The following is a 19,324-nucleotide window of genomic DNA, read 5'->3' on the forward strand; positions in this document are numbered from 1 at the left end:
TTGGAGACTCTGTTTTGAGCATTCCATTTCGCAACAGGAAGGGGAGTTGGACTACCTGACAGACGAATTAAGGTGTGAATAAGAAAGGGGACCATCGGAATGGCCCTCAACATGCACATGTAGTTGAGAAAGCATGCAAAGGGACAAATTCTCGTTGACAAAATCGTGAACCAGCTCAACCTTCTGAAAAAGATTACTTGAGCTTGACTTTTTGGTATTCTGAAATTCAAAAGAAGTGGTTGGATTCAGTGAAGGAAATTAAAAAGCAAATCCGAAGCGTGTTTGTGGCAGTTTGCATTCAATGATTCAGCCCCTCTGAGGACATCAGGATTAATTTATAATCGTGACAACGGAACCGAGCTTGCACTTGGAATCAAAACAGGATCAAGAACAGAAGGAGGCCTCTGAAAAGAAAGAAGAAGCACCTGAACAATAGAGTATCAAGCATTAGCAGGAAGAGATTGTGATTGCAGATGCATGATCACACTTTGATGAACAAAGGATGGAACATTCAAAATGGGAACAGAAAGACTGAACTGGACTATATTATTCAGTTTGCATGCTTAGTTATAACAAGGTGTATATCTTAGATACTAAAGCGAAAACTACAGGCTTTGGAAAAGCGAACTCCACTTTTCATATTGTTGGTTCATTTTGTTTAAAGAGAGGGGGTGTGATGATACTGTGCTACTGATATTTTTATGTTTCTGTGGAATGTTTTAAAGTACCGTTGTTTTTCTTACAGGGAGTCAGCGTGTCTGCAACATGCAGCTCAGGTGCTGCAAAGCAGGATAGTTACTCATTTTAGCCATGTTAGTGTATATTTAGCAGAAGTTTTAATCCACTCTGGTTTACAAAAGAAAAGGTCCCAAGTTTTTTTTAATGAAAGGAATGGAAGGTTTTGTTTAGGTATACAGAGTCATACGATATTTCAAATGGGAGGAGCTAGGCTTGTAGCAGAGAAACAGTTTCTCTTTCATTTTTAGAGTTGGTGGCTGGAGCTGTTTAAAGGCAGAAGTCTCTCTCTTTCTATCTACATAATTTTTCTGCCAAGTCTCTGTGCAGGTTTCAAATCTGTTAACTACTTTAAAGCAAGTATGCCTGAGCTTGCTAAACTTTAATGTTTACTGTATTTAAAGTGGGTATTTAAATCTATGGGAAGACTGTTGCTTACTTGGAACTGAAATAATGATAGTTGTTCAATGGCAATGGTCATATTGCTTTATTTTGTCAGTGTTATATGTTAAGTGTGTTCTGAATAAAGCCTATTTGATATAAAGATCCCTAATTTATCAATGAATCACTTCTGGGGTGAAACATACTTTCCTTACATTTATACCAAAATAGGAAAATTGTTGAGGCTTAGTCTGGCTTCATACTATACCTTGGGGTTCTGGTCTGGGATCCGAATAATGTGCTATTGCTTAGACTGTTCATAAAAATTACCATTGATTAACAATATAGTTTTATATAATATCTTTAAAGTGTGTTATAAATATTAAGTTTGTAGGATTTCCCAGTCTCTTTAATTGAGGATTAAATGAAGGAACAAAGGCAATCATGTGACCTGCTTGAATTCTACCTGACAACAAGCCTGGGTGCCACTGGGATAGTGACACCTAGATTGTTTTTACCCGGATGGAGATGCAAGATGTAAATGACATGCATCACCTACACGACTGTGAGTAGACAGTGGGGTCAGTTGCCAAGTTTCACATCTAGAAATGACACGTTTTTATAAACGTTTATACTTCAAACCATTTAAGTCCAAGAAAGCAGGTTGGGAATCTAGAGGATAGCTAATTAGCATTTCTACCTGTATACAAGGGCCATGTGATTTATGTTGCCATGGAGAAGGACATGAAGCAAGATCAATTCACGCATACAGCGAGAGTGAGCAAGAGATAATGAGACAGAGCAGGGCAGAAGAGCAAGACAGAGATTGACACACAAGCAAGAGAGAGAGAGTGCAAGTGCAAAATACACATACAAAGAGCAAGAGAGAGATCAAGTAAGAGGAAAAGCCCGACACACACAATGAGTGAGTGTGAGAGCCAGAGCGAGCAACACGCTCCTTGGTTGTCCAGTCCAAACATGCAATCCTGTAAGTATCAGGGCTATACTTTGCAAGTAATATATGACAACCAAAGGGGTATTTTGTTGCAGTCTACCTTAATATTAACAACGCCACCTCAATTTAGTGATTTACAAATTTTGAAATTGCACTTCAAATTCCAAAATCCAAACTGTTCATGTAGATGGTGAACAATATAAAAAGTTGAGCTTTAATGTCTGTGATTAATTTTAAACCCTATATTGTTTTCCATTTTTGGCCAGCTTGAAATTTATTCTGCTCCTTGTCCCTTAAATTGGCATGTCGAATTTAAATCACAAATTTGTTATGGCATACCTTATCACAGACAGTTTGAAAACACTATCTCCTGCCAATGCAGCATGGCTACTGATAACCCATCTGTGCATGCACACCAGTATAGAATATTAGCCCTACAGTGCAGAAGGAGGTCATTTTACCCATCGAGTCTGCACCAATGACAATCCCATCCAGATCCTGTCCTCACAACCCCATGCATTTACCCTGCTAGTCCCCCGGTACTAAGTAGCAATTTAGCATGGCCAATCCACCATGTCTACACATGTGCAGGAAAACAATGACATTGTTATGTTGAACCCAGGCTGCCAGCAGCCCTCTGCACATGCACAGGAATGTTAGTACTCTCAGGTTTAAGCTTCTCCTTTGGAATCTGTACTGGATTATTGTATTTTCAGTCTCAGAGATTTTTGTGATATCTTTCCACAAGGATTCCATCTATCTTTCCTAATACTGATATTGAGATAAATGGTCCACAGTACCTTGTCTTCTTTCTTTTAATGAAGAGACAGAGAATGTTTACTACTTACCTCTTTTTCAAAATACATTTCAAGTAAATCTTTCCCAAATTGCCACACCAGTTTAGCTTCAACTGGAAGATGTATAGTCTTCAATTTAATTTTTGCCTTCTTTGGATCAGGAGGCTGATCAGTTTTCTTTTCATTATTGGACTGTGGGCAGAAATCCAAAATAAATTAATTGCAATTTGACATGTATGACTTTTTGTCATAACAAGTTTATCTCCTCCAACTAACTTAAAAAATAATCTTGCAAGGTAGCGTTTACTGTTTACAACAGCTTAATATTTTAACCGCCTAACGCAATCTAGCCACTAATTTACCTTACGTTTGGATTAACATTATGGAAGGTGGCTCCTTGTAAAAGTCACCTTTGACAAGTTTGTAATTGGAGACAGCAGCACAAACACAGAAGGTGATTAAATCAGTAAGAATAAGTGTGCAGAATATTACACAAATTGTCTGGAGACCCTGAATGAATATTGATAACAATGGCACTTGCTATATTGGAACATATTTCTGACATTTATTCAGGGTTGAGTTTGTGCCATGAGTCTTCATGTGAGTGAACAGGCCAATTCTCTATCACAGATCTCTGAGTACATAAGGCAGGATGTCTCACGAAAATGGGATTCAGAGTGCAGGATTTGCTACTTTTTCATTCCTCCTCTTTCTACATTCAGACTCATTGTTAAGGCATTTGGACTCAAAATAATGACACAGCTTTGAAAGTCAAGTTGTCACCATTTTTAAACATTGGTAACAAGCTCTTCCCTTCTCCCTGTAATTATTATGTCAATGCAGCCACATATCAGAGAACTTCAGAGCATCAGCGTAACATTTTCTGTGCCATCCCCTGGAAAATTGGTCATTTGAGAGTTGAGAAAACGGGACCTAGCAAGGTGAAGTGTCGAGATCATTGTAGTTGATTTTTCAGGAGTTTTGCCCGAATGCTTGTGGAGCTGACTTCAAGGCCACTAGCATTTGTTCAACAATCCTCCTAATGAATCTGGAGAATGCAGCAGAGGCATTGCTGAATGAAATTTCTCTAGCATTATATGTTGCTAATACACAGTCTAGATTTCAGCAGTCTAAGCAGATGACAGTAGATGCATTGTACACACTTATTAATTTAGGAGTCTTTAATGTGATACACTCACTGCTATACTTCTTAGGAAGCTGCAATGGCAGCTGATCTCCTTGTCAAAGATGGTCTTTTGAGAGAAGAATGGGAAGTGCTCAACATATTCAGAGTCACCCCATTGTGTGTATTGGATGTAGAATATACGACTGACCAATTCTAGGTAGGTATGAGTTTTGTTTTGGCTATATTCAAGGACAGAGAGTCATTTGTATGCAGAATTCTAGAGATTCTTTCAAAAGGTCTAAAACCACGCCCATCATTGAGAGGATTTCCTCTGTCATAAGCAGTAGGTTATTCAGGACAATTTGTGGCAGTTTTCCCTGCTATGGCCAAGAGTAAAATATACGTTTACAGCTTCCACAGCATGATTTATCTTCCTTCTTGAAGATAGTTGCATAGAAACTAGAAGGAATAGGTCATTTGGCCCTTCGAGCCTGTTCCACAATTCATTTTGATCATCAAATTCAAAATCCTGATTCCTCCATTCTCCCCACATCCCTTTAGCCCCAAGAGCTATATCTAATTTTTTCTTGAAATCAGACAACATTTTGGCCTCAACTACATTCTGTGGTAGTGAATTCCACACATTCACCACCCTCTGGGTGAAGGAATTTCTCCTCACCTCAGTTCTAAAAGGTTTACCCCTTAACCTCAAACTATGATCCCTCCACCATTGGGAACATTTTTTCTGAATCTACCCTGTCTAAATCTGTTAGAATTTTATAAGTTTCTATGAGATCCCCTCTCATTCTTCTAAACTCCAGTGAATATAAGCCTAATTGACTTCGTCTCCCCTCATATGATGGACCTGCCATCCCAACAGTCAGCCTGGTAAACCTTTGTTGTACTCTCTCAATAGAAAGGACATCCTTTCTCAGATAAAGGACACCAAAACTGCACACAGGTGTGGCCTCACCAATGCCCTATGCAATTGTAGCAAAACATCTCTATACTCAAATCATCTCACTATGAAGGTCAATATTACCATTCGCCTTCTTTGCTGCCTGCTGTAGCTGTACATTTATTTTCTGCAACTGATGCACGAAGAGTCCGAGGTCTTGTTGAGTACCCACCTCTCTCAATTTACACCCATTCAAGTAAAAAAAAGTCCTCCTATTATTGCTACCAACATGGATAACCTCACGTGTATCCACATTATATTGCATCTGCCATATGTACCCACACACCCAACCTGTCCAAATCATGCTGAAGCATCTCAGCATCCTCCTCACAACTCACCCTCCTACCCAACTTTGTATCATCTGCAAATAATACATTCAGTTCCTTCTTCCAAATCATTAATATATAATGAACAGTTGGAGTCCTAGCACAGATCCCTGCGGAACCCCACTAGTCACTGACTGCCAATCAGAAAAAGACCCATTTATGCCAACTCTTTGCTTCCTATCTGCTAACCAGATTTCTGTCCTTCTCAAGAAATTACCTACAAACCCATGTGCTAAACTTTACATAGTAGTCTGTTATGTCAGACTTTATTAAAAGCCTTCTGAAAGTCTAAATAAACCACATCCACTGGTTCTCCTCGGTTATCTCTACTAGTTACATCCTCAGAGAGATTCATCAAGCGTGATTTCCCTTTCATAAATCCATGCTTACTTTGTCTGATTATACTACTTCCAAATGCCGAGTTATGAAATCCTTGATAATAGACTCTAGTAACTTCCACAGTACTGATGTTAGGCTCATTTGGTCTATAGTTCCCAGTTTTCTCTCTCCTTTCCTTTTTGAATAGCGGGCTTACATTAGTTGCCTTCCAACTTGTAGGAACCAGTCCAAAGTCCAAAGAATTTTGGAAGACAACTAGCAATGGATCTATTTCCAGGGCCACTTCAAGTACTCTGGAATGAAAATGATCAGGACCTGGACTGCTTCGGCAGAAAATGCAGATGTATGGGATTGAGGGTAATCTAGGAAATTGGACCAGGAATTGGCTAGCAGATAGGAGACAGAGGGTGGTGGTTGATGGTAAATATTCGTCATGGAGTTCAGTTACGAGTGGTGTGCCTCAGGGATCTGTTTTGGGGCCACTGCTGTTTGTAATTTTTATTAATGATCTGGATGAGGGTATAGTTGGGTGGATTAGTAAATTTGCTGATGACACCAAAGTCGGAGGTGTGGTAGATTGTGAGGAAGGGTGTCATAGTTTGCAGGGAGACTTAGACAGGTTGCAGAGCTGGGCCGAGAGGTGGCGGATGGAGTTTAATGCGGAGAAGTGTGAGGTAATTCACTTTGGTAGGAATAACAGATGTGTCGAGTATAGGGCTAACGGGAGGACTCTGAATAGTGTAGATGAACAGAGGGATCTAGGTGTATGTGTACATAGATCCCTGAAAGTTGGGAATCAAGTAGATAAGGTTGTTAAGAAGGCATACGGTGTCTTGGCATTTATTGGTAGGGGGACTGAATTTAGGGGTCGCAGCGTCATGTTGCAACTGTACACAACTCTGGTGCGGCCGCACTTGGAGTACTGTGTGCAGTTCTGGTCCCCACATTACAGGAAGGATGTGGAGGCTTTGGAGAGGGTGCAGAGGAGGTTTACCAGGATGTTGCCTGGTATGGAGGGGAGGTCCTATGAGGAGAGACTGAGGGATTTGGGGTTGTTTTCGCTAGAAAGAAGGCGGCTAAGAGGAGATCTTATTGAAACATATAAGATGATTAGAGGTTTAGATAGGGTGGACAGTGATAGCCTTTTTCCTCGGATGGAGAAAGCTAGCACAAGGGGGCATGGCTTTAAATTAAGGGGAGGTAGTTATAGGACGGATGTCAGGGGTAGGTTCTTTACCCAGAGGGTGGTGAGGGATTGGAATGCCCTGCCTGCTGCAGTTGTAAATGCGCCTAGTTTGGGGGCGTTTAAGAGATCCGTGGATAGGTTTATGGATGAAAAGGGATTGGTTTAGGTTAGAGGGTCATTGTTTTTTGACTGGTCGGCGCAACATCGTGGGCCGAAGGGCCTGTTCTGTGCTGTAATGTTCTATGTTCTATGGACATATATCCACCTTTAATCCCATCAATTTCTCCAAAACCATTTCTCTACAAATGCTGATTTCCTTCAGCTCCTCACTAAAATGTGTTTCTCATTTTCTGATACATTATTCGTGTCCTCCTTTGTGAAGTGAAGCAAAGTACAAACTTAATTCCTCAGCCATTTCTTTGCTCCCTGTTATAAATTCTCTTGTATTTGACTGCAAACAGCCTACATTTGTTTTTTTGTCAATCTATTTCTCTTTACATATCTATGGAAACTTTCAGTCAGTTTTTATGTTCCCCAATAGCTTACTTTCATTCTCTATTTTTGCCTTCTTAAATCAATCCCTTGGTCCTCCTTTGCTGAATTTTAAACTCAATCCTATTGATTTCTGTTACCAATTTGTATGCTTCTTCCTTGAATCTGATACTCTAATTTCCTTTGTAAGCCATGGTTGGGCAACAATTCCTTCACCAATCTTGCACCAAACAAAAATAAACAACTTCTGGGGTTCACCTATTCATTCTTTAAGTGCCTGCCCACTGTCTTTCTTTTCAGTAATGTTTCCCAATCCATCATGAGCAATTCAAGCCTCATATCATCATAGCCACCTTTATTGAGATTCAGGACCTGTGGTCTCAGAATGTACATCACTATCCTCCTTGTAAAGAATTCTACTATATTATGGTCACTTGTCCCCAAGGGTTCTCTCGCAACTAGACTGCCAACTAATCCTTTCTCATTTCACAACACCCAGGCCTGCTCCCTTGTTATTTCCTCAATGTATTGCTCCAGAAAACCATCCCGAATGCACTCCAGAAATTCTTCTGCTATGGTATTGTGACAAATTCTCCCATCTAAATGCAAATTAAAGTCACACATAATCACAGATGTACTTTTAACACATGCATCTCTGATTTCCTGTCTAATGCTTTTCCCAACATTACCACTAGTTTGATGGCCAGTACACCACCTCCACCAATGGTTTTTGCCCCTTGTTGTTTCTAAACTCGACCCATAAAGATTCTACTATGCTATTCATCAATGCTAATCTTTCCTCAATATCATCTTTAATCAACAATACAACTGCACCACCCTTTTCTTTCTGCTGTCCTTCCTAAATACTGAATAGCCCTCAATGTTTAGTTGCCATCCTTACTCACCTTGGAGCCACATCTCCGTGATGCTAACTATATCATACCCCTTCATATCTATCCGTGCAACTAATTCATCCACTTCGTCTTGAAAGCTCCGAACATTCAGGCACAAAATTTTAAGGTGAGCACTTCTAACATTTCTTTTCCCTTTCCTACTTTTTTTGCTTGGTCTTTATCTGACTCTGGCTCATGGATTCTCTGCCTATCATTTTCCTTATTCTCCTTACTGTCTTTTCCCCTTGTTCTTAATTCCCCCTGCTCTGAATCCTTGCAAAGGTTACACCTGTCACATTCCCGAAGTCAGGGATGGGGGGAGCTCTTTATCCTTCCAAGTCCATAGGATGAGCGCATGGAGTCGTAGGGTGGCATATTACACCCTCAATTATCCTGAAGCCATTAAATCCTGCCCAAGGTCAATGGACCTTTCCATGTCTGCCCCTCACCTGCTTCGATTCCCATAATAGGGGAGTAGTAAAATTCCTGCTATAATGCAGGGGGGCATAGGCTTGTTATTTTTAACCTGTTTAATTGCTGCTGCAGCTCTCCATTGATGATGGTTCACCCGTGGATTGAACCACAGGGTACTGGGGGATAGCCTGGATTTCAGTTAATAGCAATTTTTCCTGAAGTTATGAGTTTGTGGGTTCAAACTGCACTTGAACACAAATCTAGGCAACACTTTGGTGCAGTACTATGTGAGTGCTAAATTAGTGGAAGTGCCAACTTTCAGGTAATATCATGCATGAAGCCTATGGTCTTATTTTTAAGAGACCAAGGAATTACCCTTGTGTCCTGACCAGCATTCATCCCTCCAAACTAATGGTCACTTATTTCAGTTGTTTTTTTAATGGGACTTTGCTCTACATAAATAAATGTCACTTTTGTTTACATTACTTCTTTGAAGTATGACGAGTTATGTGAATCATAGAATAGTATAACACAGAAACAGACTACTTACCCACCAATTCTGTGCTGTCAATCAAAGTTGGTCACGTTTCATTCATATCTCTGTAATTCTTTTCTCATTCAAGTATTAATTCTATTCCCATTTTAAGATTACTACTGAATCTGTATCCACCATCCTATCAGACAGTGTATTCTAAATCCGAACCACTCATTGCGCAAGAGCTTTTCCTCATTTGGTCTCTGATTCTTTTGCCAATTTAAAGTTATGCCCCCAGTTACCTATCCTTTGGCCACCGGAAATTGATTCACTGTATTTCTCTATCTTAGCCATTCAAGGTTTTAAACACTTATATTTAATTTCCTCTTCACCTTCTCTGCTCCAACAAGAACAACCCCAGCTCTAGTCTGCAGCTGTTCACTACAGATTTTCTATCCCTTACCCAATTTTGTACCCATGCTGATACTGCCTATTTTATCTTGTGAGTTTTAATTTTGCTAACAAATCCAATCCATGTTACTTTATTACATGCCTTACAAAAATTCATACGTACAACATCAACTGTACTATCTACATCGACCTTCCTATTATCTCATCAAAATTCAGCAAAGTTAGTCAAACATAAGTTGGCATTCCTTTATTCATCCATATTTCAAGTTGCTGGTCTCCAATTGCCACTTTTTAACGTTTGTAGTTCTCCAGTCCTTTAGCACCACATGTATCACACTTGTTTGTCCTTCGAGGTGAAGATGACCACGTTCATCACCTCGTGTGTTTGTTAGGTTTCCAGTAAGCTGTAGCTGATTGTAAGACTCTACTGCCAAAAAGTTCTACTAAATTGAGATAGGATCTCTCAGATCAGGGTTTCCCAAACATTTCCTGCAGCAGAACCCTTTTGACATCCCAGAAGTACAAAAGGCAGCCCGGAAAAACATAATAAAGAATTAAATCACAAGAAAAGTCTGACAAAGGTTTTGCTGACAATGGAGAAGCGAGATTCCCCCATAATTGGTGTGATGACAATCTCAATGTCAGTTATGTCATCACCTTCAGGAATCGTAGCAGACCTCATGCCCGTCTACATCAATGGTGAGGAAGTGAAAATGGTCGAGAGTTTCAAGTTTCTAGGTGTTCAGATCACCAACAACTTGACACTATAATTAAGAAAGCCCAACAACTCCTCTACTTTCTCAGGTGACTAAGGAAATTCAGCATGTCTGCCATGACTCACCAATTTTTACAGATGCACCACAGAAAACATCTTTTCCAATGGCTCGTAATGGATCAGGCTCTGACCAAGACTGCAACAAACTACGAGGAGTCATGAACGAAGCCCAGTCCCATCATGCAAACTTCCTTCCATTGACTCAGTCTACACTTCCTGCTACCTCAAAAGCAGCCAGCATAATCAAGAACCCCACGCACCCCAGACATACTCTTTTCCATCTTCTTCCATTGGGAAAAGGATACAAAAGTCTGAGTTCACATACCAACTGACTTAAGAACAGCCTGTTCCAGGCTGCCATCAGAGAATGGATCTACCTGATACTAAGCTGAACTTTCTCTACACCCTAGTCATGACTGTAACATGACATTCTGCACCCTCTCCTATGAATGGTATGTTTTGTCTATATAGCGTGAAACATTTTTTTTTAAACTGTATACCAATATGTGACAATAATAAATCAAATCAAATAGTATATGGATCATTTACTTTGCAGTTCGTTTCAGCATTTTCAGGTTTATTTTCCTCTTGCTCCATTTCAGCAGAAATGGGAGATTGTGGAGATTCTTGGCCATTTAATTGTACTTGTGGCTGAACTTCACTCTCACCACTGTCGATCTGAGTCTTGCTCTGAAATGAAGTGAAACACAGAAAATGGTGCAGACTGATCTGGGCCAAACTGAAATAATTGCTATCAAAAACTTCTATTTTTCTAACAGAATGAAGTGTAAACATTATGTTACTGTATTCCGTCTAACATCAGCACTGCCATTTTGGAGTTCAATGCCCCAGCTCGTGCTTCTCTTAAGCTTGCAGTTGAAAGTACGCTCCCCAAATAAATCAGCACTACTGAAAAGCGATCATAAGTTACTTGTATTAATTGTTTGATTTCTTCTGCTGCTTTGATTTTTGTTCAATAAAGGGAGTTTTGGGTTAAGGGGAACAGGCAGAAAAGTGGAGTTACGGCCAGAATCAGAACAGCTAATGATCTTATTGAATGACAAAGCAAGATTGAACAGCCCAAGCCTTCCACCTGCTACTATTTCTTATAATAGGATTTTGATTCCAAGACTGGTAGAAAACAGCTGGTTTGAGACATGGTTGCACAGTAGACTTTCCCTTTGGAATATGGCATGACTTGGAGAATGAGCAGAGTCCATCAGAGCAGAACAAGCTGCTACAGGACAGAGGATAATTGATCCACCTGCTTAAACCTCAGCAACAGATCAACTCTTAAGCTCTGCAGTTCTGCCACATCAAGTTGTGAATGGTCGTGGACGATTAAACCAACAGGAAGAGGCTCCACAAATATCACCGTCCTGAATCATGGAGGTGGCCAGCACATCAGTGCAATGGAGAAGCATTTGCAACCATCTTCAGCGAGAAGTGCCAAGAGGATGATATATCTTAGTTTGCTCTGGAGATCTACTTCAATAACTTTTCCTCTATCATAAGATCAAAAAAGGGAATGTTTGCTGACGTGCGAGTGGGAGATGGTGGAGTAGTGATAACGTCACTGGACCAGAGTAATACCTTGGGGACATGGCTGCAAATCCCATCACATCAACTGCTGAAATTTGAATGTATTCAATATATCTGGAATTGAAAGCTAGTCTCAGTGATGGTGACCATGACAACTATCACATAGTTGTACCAACTCAGCTGTTTCAATAATATATTTTAGAGAAGGAAATCTGCCATTCTTTCCCAGTCTGGCCTACAAGTGCCTCCAGACCCACAGCAATGTGATTGACTCATATTGCCCTCAAAAAAGTTCAAGGGCAATTGGGGATGGGCAACAAATGTTAACCTTACCAGCAAAACCCACATTACATGAAAGAATAATGAAGACAATTTGAAACTCCTCAAATATTGAAAGACTTTGTTTCCATATACAGCAAAGACCTGGACAACATTAAAGTTTGGACTGACAAATTGCAAGTAACATACATGTCAGGCAATGACCATCTGAGAAACAAATCAACCACATTCCAATAAAGGATTTTAAAAATCATTTCATCCATATGGTATCTGGTCTCTCACAGAAGTTGAAAAACCATTCCAAAAATTGGAAATTTATGAAAATAGGGATATCAACAAATGCTTCACCTTAATTTAAGAGATTTCAGAAAACACTAATTCTCAGTGCCATTTTATGTTGATATGATTTATTAAAGCTCCATTAAAACTGATTATTCAGAATGTTTAACACTCGTGCCATTATTTTAAGAGGCTTACCTCAATATTCTCAACTGTGTCAGGTTTACAGGGACCTAACTCTGTTTCCATAGTAGTGTCATTCTCTTCAACTTTTACCTTTTCAATCATAGATGCTGTTGAAACACTGAAGATGCCATGAATGTTGACACATACATTTACCATCACTTTGGACTTTTCACCATTTACCTGAGGTTGAACATCCTGGATGACAAACTGCCCTACAATGCAAAAAGTGGTTTAAAATTAGGAAAGGATAGAAAACATATGCAAAATTCTGTACATCGAAACTGACACTCAAACTCATTTGTATTTCAGTCAATTTTTAAGAAAGAATAATTTTGCTCTAAAAACTATTCCTTTAAAAAAGATGGTAGCTAGGTGTATTCGGCAAACTACACCTAGCTACCACCCTTTCAAAATTCAAATAATACATTTAAAAAAGGTTTGAATCACTAATGAAAGGACTTACAGCCACTCTGTCAATCCATTAACTTCAAGTAAATACATTTTCAATTGTTGAAAATTGAAGTAGCAAAAAAGGATCTTGGCTCAGAAGATTAAGAAGTGGAATCCGTATAAGTCAAGCTTAGGAATAACAAGCGTCAGAAAATGTTGGTGGGAGTAGTTCACACACCAACTAAAATAGTTATACTGTTGGACAGAGAATTGCTTAAGATATAACTGGAACAAAGATATGTCATCATAGTGGGGGATTTTACTTTACATTTACACTGAAGAATCAAGTTGACAATGTAGTCTGGAAGATGAGTTAATAATTTGTGACATCTTCCCAGAACAATATACTCTGTGGACCTATCCAGGGGCAAAGCTATTTTAGATCCAGTGATGTGTATGGAGAGAAGGTTAATTATAATCTCATAGTAAAAAGATCCTCTGGGAAAAACAACTGTTGATAATAATATGTAATTCAGTTCTATTAAAGTTTGATAGCACATACTGAAGTTCAAAGCAAGAACAAAAAGTTATGAAGGGAGAGCTAACTAAGGATAGATTGGCTATTAAACATTCTGGTATTAATAGACTGAAAGGTCTGGTGGTAAATAGTCTAAATGGTCTCTGGAGTTTAGAAGAGGGAGAGATGATCTCATTTAAACATAACAATCTGAAGGGGTGGAGAGGATTATCCCCTCTGGCTGGGGAATCTAGAATACAGACACTATCTCAGGATGAACGATCAATCATTTAGAACAGAGATGAGAGAAATTTCCTCACTGGGATTGCGAGTCTTTGGAATTCTTTACCACAGATGTTGATGTTCCGTTGTTCAGTAAATTCAAAGCTGGACAAATAGATTTTGTTGGGGGCATAATTTTCCCACCCTGCTGTGCTAATTTCCAGCGCAGCGGGATGGAAGAATCTCACAGCCGAGCATGCGCAGGATTCACGCATATATTCCTGCCACAAACGCACCTCCCAGCGCAGGATTTCTGATATATCTCATTGATGCTGGAAACTGGCATAAAGACTAGGTTAGTCATATTAATCTGTTTTTAATACAATTTAAATGTAATTAGCGAACCAGAGACAGAATTCTCTGGGCCCGCTGGCCTCTCCCACTCTGCCAGAGTGTTTCACTCTGGCAGGGTTTACAGTAGGTCCTCACTTTCAGGCTACTGTTGGGACGACCCCGCTGGAGCGAGGGGGAGGGGGTGCACAGGTAATCGGGCTCTCCAGGGAGCTGGGCAGTGGGGTGGTGGTGCCCCCTTGGCATGGGGCATCCTGGCATTGCCCACCAGGCATGGGGATGTGCCAAGGGAGCAATGAGTGGGGGTAGTGAGTCCCACTGCCACTCTGCATATGGATCGGTCAGGGCAAGAGACAGGTCAATGATTGGAGCTTGCTGGAGATCAGGGCCTTATGGGATGTTCTGCCCCCTGAGGGTTTGGCACTGCAGATTGGGGCACTCCAGGACAGGACAGGGGTTGAGACTGGCCAGCAATCATGAAGTTGATGGTTTGGAGCTACAGTGCCTGTGCAGAGGCCCACTGGTTTCAGCCTTCTGGGCAGGAAAAGGCCCCACCCCTGAAATCTAATGACATTCACGTTGGTGGCTCTGCAGTCCAGAGTCTGAGTGATTCTAGTGTGAACTCCCCCAGAAAAAAAAAAGCATCAATTACTCCAGTTTTCCCGCAAATTCAACTACTTATAAATTTTTTGGGAGAATTCCGGCCTTGATCCCTGAGAAATCAAGATATATGGGGAGTGAACACGAAAGTGTATTTGAGGCAGATCAGCTCTGGTCGTACTGAATGGCACAGCAGGCTTGACAGATAATGTGATTTACTCCTGCATCTATTTCTTATCATCCTGAATGAAAGGTATTTGGAGTAGGGGAAAATCATTGATAGTGATTCATGATAGGTAGCCAATTGCAGTAAAGGGCCTTGGGCCCCCTTGTAAAAGGTCAAGTAGTACAGCATCAACTTATCAGTGCCTAACAATTATGTTGTCCTATTCCATCAATGAGGGAAGTAATATGTTACAAGTATAGCTGGCATAATAAAGGCACATTACTGCTGGAATCTGAAACAAAACAGAAAATGCAGCATTTGTGAAGAGAGAATAGAACCAACATTTCAAGGCTGGATGACTTTTTGTTCAACATTTCAGATGCTGTCAGACTTGCTAAGGTTTTCCAGCATTTTCTGTTTTCATCGTTGAACGAAAGCTGACAGTTTACTTTCAAACTGGTCTTAGCTGGATCCCCAATGTTGCCAACCGGTTTAATCTATTCCTGCGTATTTGATCACATGAGCACCAGAGCACCTTTTAAGTTTAAAGTCCTGTGAAGTGAAATCAGAGGTGATCACCTGCTAGCCTGACAGTCCAGAGAGATTGGATTTTTGCTCTCCTGAGATGGCTCATCTTAGCCAGAAAGTTAACAGGGACACTACAACTGGCCCCAACACCTTTATACCAAGTCAGCCAAGGTTCTCAGTCTGCTTGGTTTTTGGAGCCCATAATAATAGTTCAATTTTATTTAAATCACGTGGAGATTTTTGAACTAAATTCATGTTCTCGCAGAAAATTTACTTACCTATCTTAACTTCAGAATAAGGAAGTGTTTGGGGATTGCTGTAAAAAGCTTCTAGTTCAAATGGATTTTTTCTGTAGAAAGTGAGGACCTTTGAAAAGGGTGCCTCATGGTTTCTGCAATATACTTCATGACTCCTAATAGACAATAACAAACATTTTAAATTAATGCGCTAGTAACTCAACCAATTCCATTTAAAACTGTGATAATGATGCTTGAAATTATTTGAGAAATGAAGAAAATGAATAAAATACCAAATGAAAATTGGATCCTTACCCCTCCACTTCATCTGCTTCTGTATTCCACTTCAGAGAAATTGGAAATGGTACTACATCTGTGATGGAGAATTCACGTACTTTAAAAGCAGGTGAAAGAATTGCACACTAAAATAAGAATAATAGAAGTGTCCTTATTATTTGTTAGTATTGGCAAAAGAATGCTCAAGGTTTTAAAAATATATAGAAAATAGGCTGCCCACCTCTCCAATCTATGCCTGTGTTATTATTTGGAATGTCCAATCATGGTGCTCTAAAAATTAACAGACAACGGTCTGGGTTTTCCTGTCCAATTTGGGGCCGTAGTTCATTGGGTAGGCTTTAAAAATGGTGTGATACACCCAAATCCATGATACCTGTCCCTATTCCCAACTCCTGAAATTTGCACTGGCATGGAAGAAGACATATCCCAATGTTTCCAGCAACACTGCAAAAGTGGGCAATTTTCCTGGCATTGGATGGGTTTTGGAAGGTGACACAATTTATAGCAGCAGAGGTGTCATGAATGATAGGGAACCGTGAATTGGAGTTGGGGACTAAATGGAAGGTAAGTACAAAAAAGGTTGCTAATTTCACATGTCATAACAAAATGCAGTGTCAGGAATGACAAATCTTTTTGATGGGGTGAGTGATGAAAGGGGCTTTGTTTTGAAAAGGTAAGCAACCACTAAATGTGGTTGCCAGGATGTCACGTCTAACAGCTGGCAAGATATCAAAAGAAATGAACAGCATTGTGAAATTGGAGAAGTCTTCAGATGCACTGACCACATTATCTACTGGATAAAATACTATTCTGCAACGTACAACAGATCCTGTGGTGCAAAATGTACCATAGCTTTCATGTTGTCCTTGAAGTTTAGCCCCACCATATTTTTGGCAGTTTCAAAGCTTTGGTTGATAGGACACAGAACATATAACATTACAGCGCAGTACAGGCCCTTCAGTCCTTGATGGTTTCACAGGTCTGTGAAACCAATCTAAAGCCCAGCTAACCTACCCTATTCCAATATCTTCCATATGTTTATCCAATGACCATTTAAATGCCCTTAATGTTGGCGAATCCACTACTGTTGCACGCAGGGCATTCCACGCCCTTACTACTCTGTGAGTAAAGAACCTACCTCTGACATCTGTCCTATATCTATCACCCCTCAATTTAAAGCTATGTCCCCTTGTGCTAGCCATCACCATCCAAGGAAAAAGGCTCTCACTGTCCACCCTATCTAATCCTCTGATCATCTTATATGCCTCTAATAAGTCATCTTAACCTCTCTAACAAAAACAGCCTCGAGTCCCTCAGCTTTTCCTCATAAGACCTTCCCACCATACCAGGCAACATCTTGATAAATCTCCTCTGCACCCTTTCCAATGCTTCCACATCCTTCCTATAATGCGACGACCAGAACTGTACGCAATACTGCAAGTGCAGCCGCACCAGAGTTTTTTTCAGCTGCAACATCACCTCATGGCTCCGAAGCTCAATTCCTCTACCAATAAATACTAACACACCGTACACCTTCTTAACAACCCTATCAACCTGGGTGCCAACTTTCAGGGATCTATGCACATGGACACCGAGATTTCTCCACTCATCCGCACTACCAAGTATCTTACCATCAGCCCAGTACTCTGCACTCATGTTACTCGTTCCAAACTGAATCACCTCATACTTTTCCATATTAAACTCCATTTGCCACCTCTCAGCCCAGCTCTGCAGTTTATTTATGTCCCTCTGTAACCTGCTACATCCTTTCGCACCATCCACAACTCCACCGACTTAGTGCTGTCTGCAAATTTACTAATCCATCCCTCTAAGCCCTCATCCAGGTCATTTATAAAAATGACAAACAGCTGTGGCCCCAAAATAGATCCTTGCGGTACACCACTAGTAACTGAACTACAGGATGAACATCTCCCATCAACCACCACCCTCTATCTTTTTACAGCTAGCCAATTTCTGATCCAAACTGCTAAATCACCCTCAATCTCATGCCTTCATGTTTTCTGCAATAGCCCACCGTAGGAAACCTTATCAAACTGTGTGCAATTTTGGTCCCCTTATTTGCAAAAGGATATATTGGCCTTGGAGGGAGTACAGAGAAGGTTCATTGGATTGATACTGGAGCTGAGGGAGTTAGCTTATGAGGGGAGATTGAGTAGATTGGGCCTGTACTCGTTGGAGTTTAAAAGGCTGAGGGGAGATCTTATAGAGACATAAGATCATGAAGGGGCTAGACAGGACAGAGGCAGAGAGATTTTTTCCACTTAGAAAGGAAACAAGAACTAGAGGGCACAGTCTCAAAATAAGGGGGGAGTCAATTTAGAGCAGAGTTGAGGAGGAACTTCTTCTCTCAGAGGGTAGTGAATCTTTGGAATTCTCTGTCCATTGAAGCAGTGGAGGCTACCTTGTTAAATATGTTTAAGTCACAGGTAGATTTCTGATCAATAAGGGAATTAAGGGTTATGGGGAGCAGGCGGGTAAGTGGAACTGAACCACTATCAAATCAGCCATGATCTTATTGAATGGCGATGCAGGCTCGAGGGAATAGATGGCCTACTCCTGCTCCTATTATGTTCTTAAGCGCTTTACTGAAATCCATATACACTACAGCAACTGCTTTACCCTCATCCACCTCTTTGGTCACCTTCTCAAAGAACTCTAAGGTTTGTGAGGCATGACCTACCCCTCACAAAACCGTGTTGACTATCCCTAATCAAGTTATTCTTTTCTAGATGATTATAAATCCCATCTCTTATAATCCTTTCCAAAACTTTGCCCACAACAGAAGTATGGCTCACTGGTTTATAATTACCAGGGTTGTCTCTACTCCCCTACAAGGGGACAACATTTGCTATCCTCCAGTCTTTTGGCACTATTCCTATAGTCAATGACGACATAAGGATCAAAGCCAAAGGTTCTGCAATCTCCTCCCTAGCTTCTGGGAGAATCCTAGGATAAATCCCATCTAGCCCAGGGGACTTACCTATTTTCACACTTCCCAGAATTGTTAACACCTCCTTCTTATGAACCTCAATCCTGTCTAATCTAATAGCCTGTATCTCAGTATCCTCCTCGACAACATGATGGCTGAGCTGTGTCTCTGTCTTCACAGGCTTTAATGAATTCAGCTCAGAAGGGTTTGTTCACACACTTGTTTAACTGAATCACATTATCAATACTTCACTGACTTCCAAAACCACTAATGAATTTGGTTCAGCAGGGCTTGTTTTTAACAGTTCTCAGTGGAATCTCATTATGAATGCTTGGCTGAGTTCAAACCCACTAATGAATTTCCTCAATGAGGGTTGTTGACAGAGCTATCAAGGGCAATGTGAGCTAGATGATTTGGTTTCATTTAAGTGAATAACGTGTTTATTTATTTGAGAGATTCACGAGTTCTCAAAAACGTCACAAAATGTTTCAATAGAGCTTGTGAGTTCTGTTTATAAT

The 19,324-nt window shown here is 40.4% G+C and overlaps 1 protein-coding gene across 2 annotated transcripts in view; it reads right to left on the reverse strand.

The window, feature by feature from the left end:
• Window positions 1-19,324, reverse strand: part of LOC145349097 (heat shock protein 105 kDa-like) — a 71,333-nt gene that overhangs the window by 18,487 nt on the left and 33,522 nt on the right. For both annotated transcript variants that reach the window (XM_080197436.1, XM_080197437.1), the window contains 5 exons: window positions 15,875-15,981; window positions 15,602-15,735; window positions 12,562-12,761; window positions 10,813-10,953; window positions 2,920-3,060 (listed from right to left, as the gene is read on the reverse strand). In XM_080197436.1, the coding sequence (XP_080053562.1) occupies window positions 2,920-3,060; window positions 10,813-10,953; window positions 12,562-12,761; window positions 15,602-15,735; window positions 15,875-15,981 (723 nt within the window). The remainder of the gene's footprint in view (window positions 1-2,919; window positions 3,061-10,812; window positions 10,954-12,561; window positions 12,762-15,601; window positions 15,736-15,874; window positions 15,982-19,324) is intronic.

This window comes from Carcharhinus amblyrhynchos, chromosome 10 (genome assembly GCF_965287045.1).
Source record: "Carcharhinus amblyrhynchos chromosome 10, sCarAmb.v2.hapA, whole genome shotgun sequence".
Classification (NCBI taxonomy): Eukaryota; Metazoa; Chordata; class Chondrichthyes; order Carcharhiniformes; family Carcharhinidae; genus Carcharhinus; species Carcharhinus amblyrhynchos.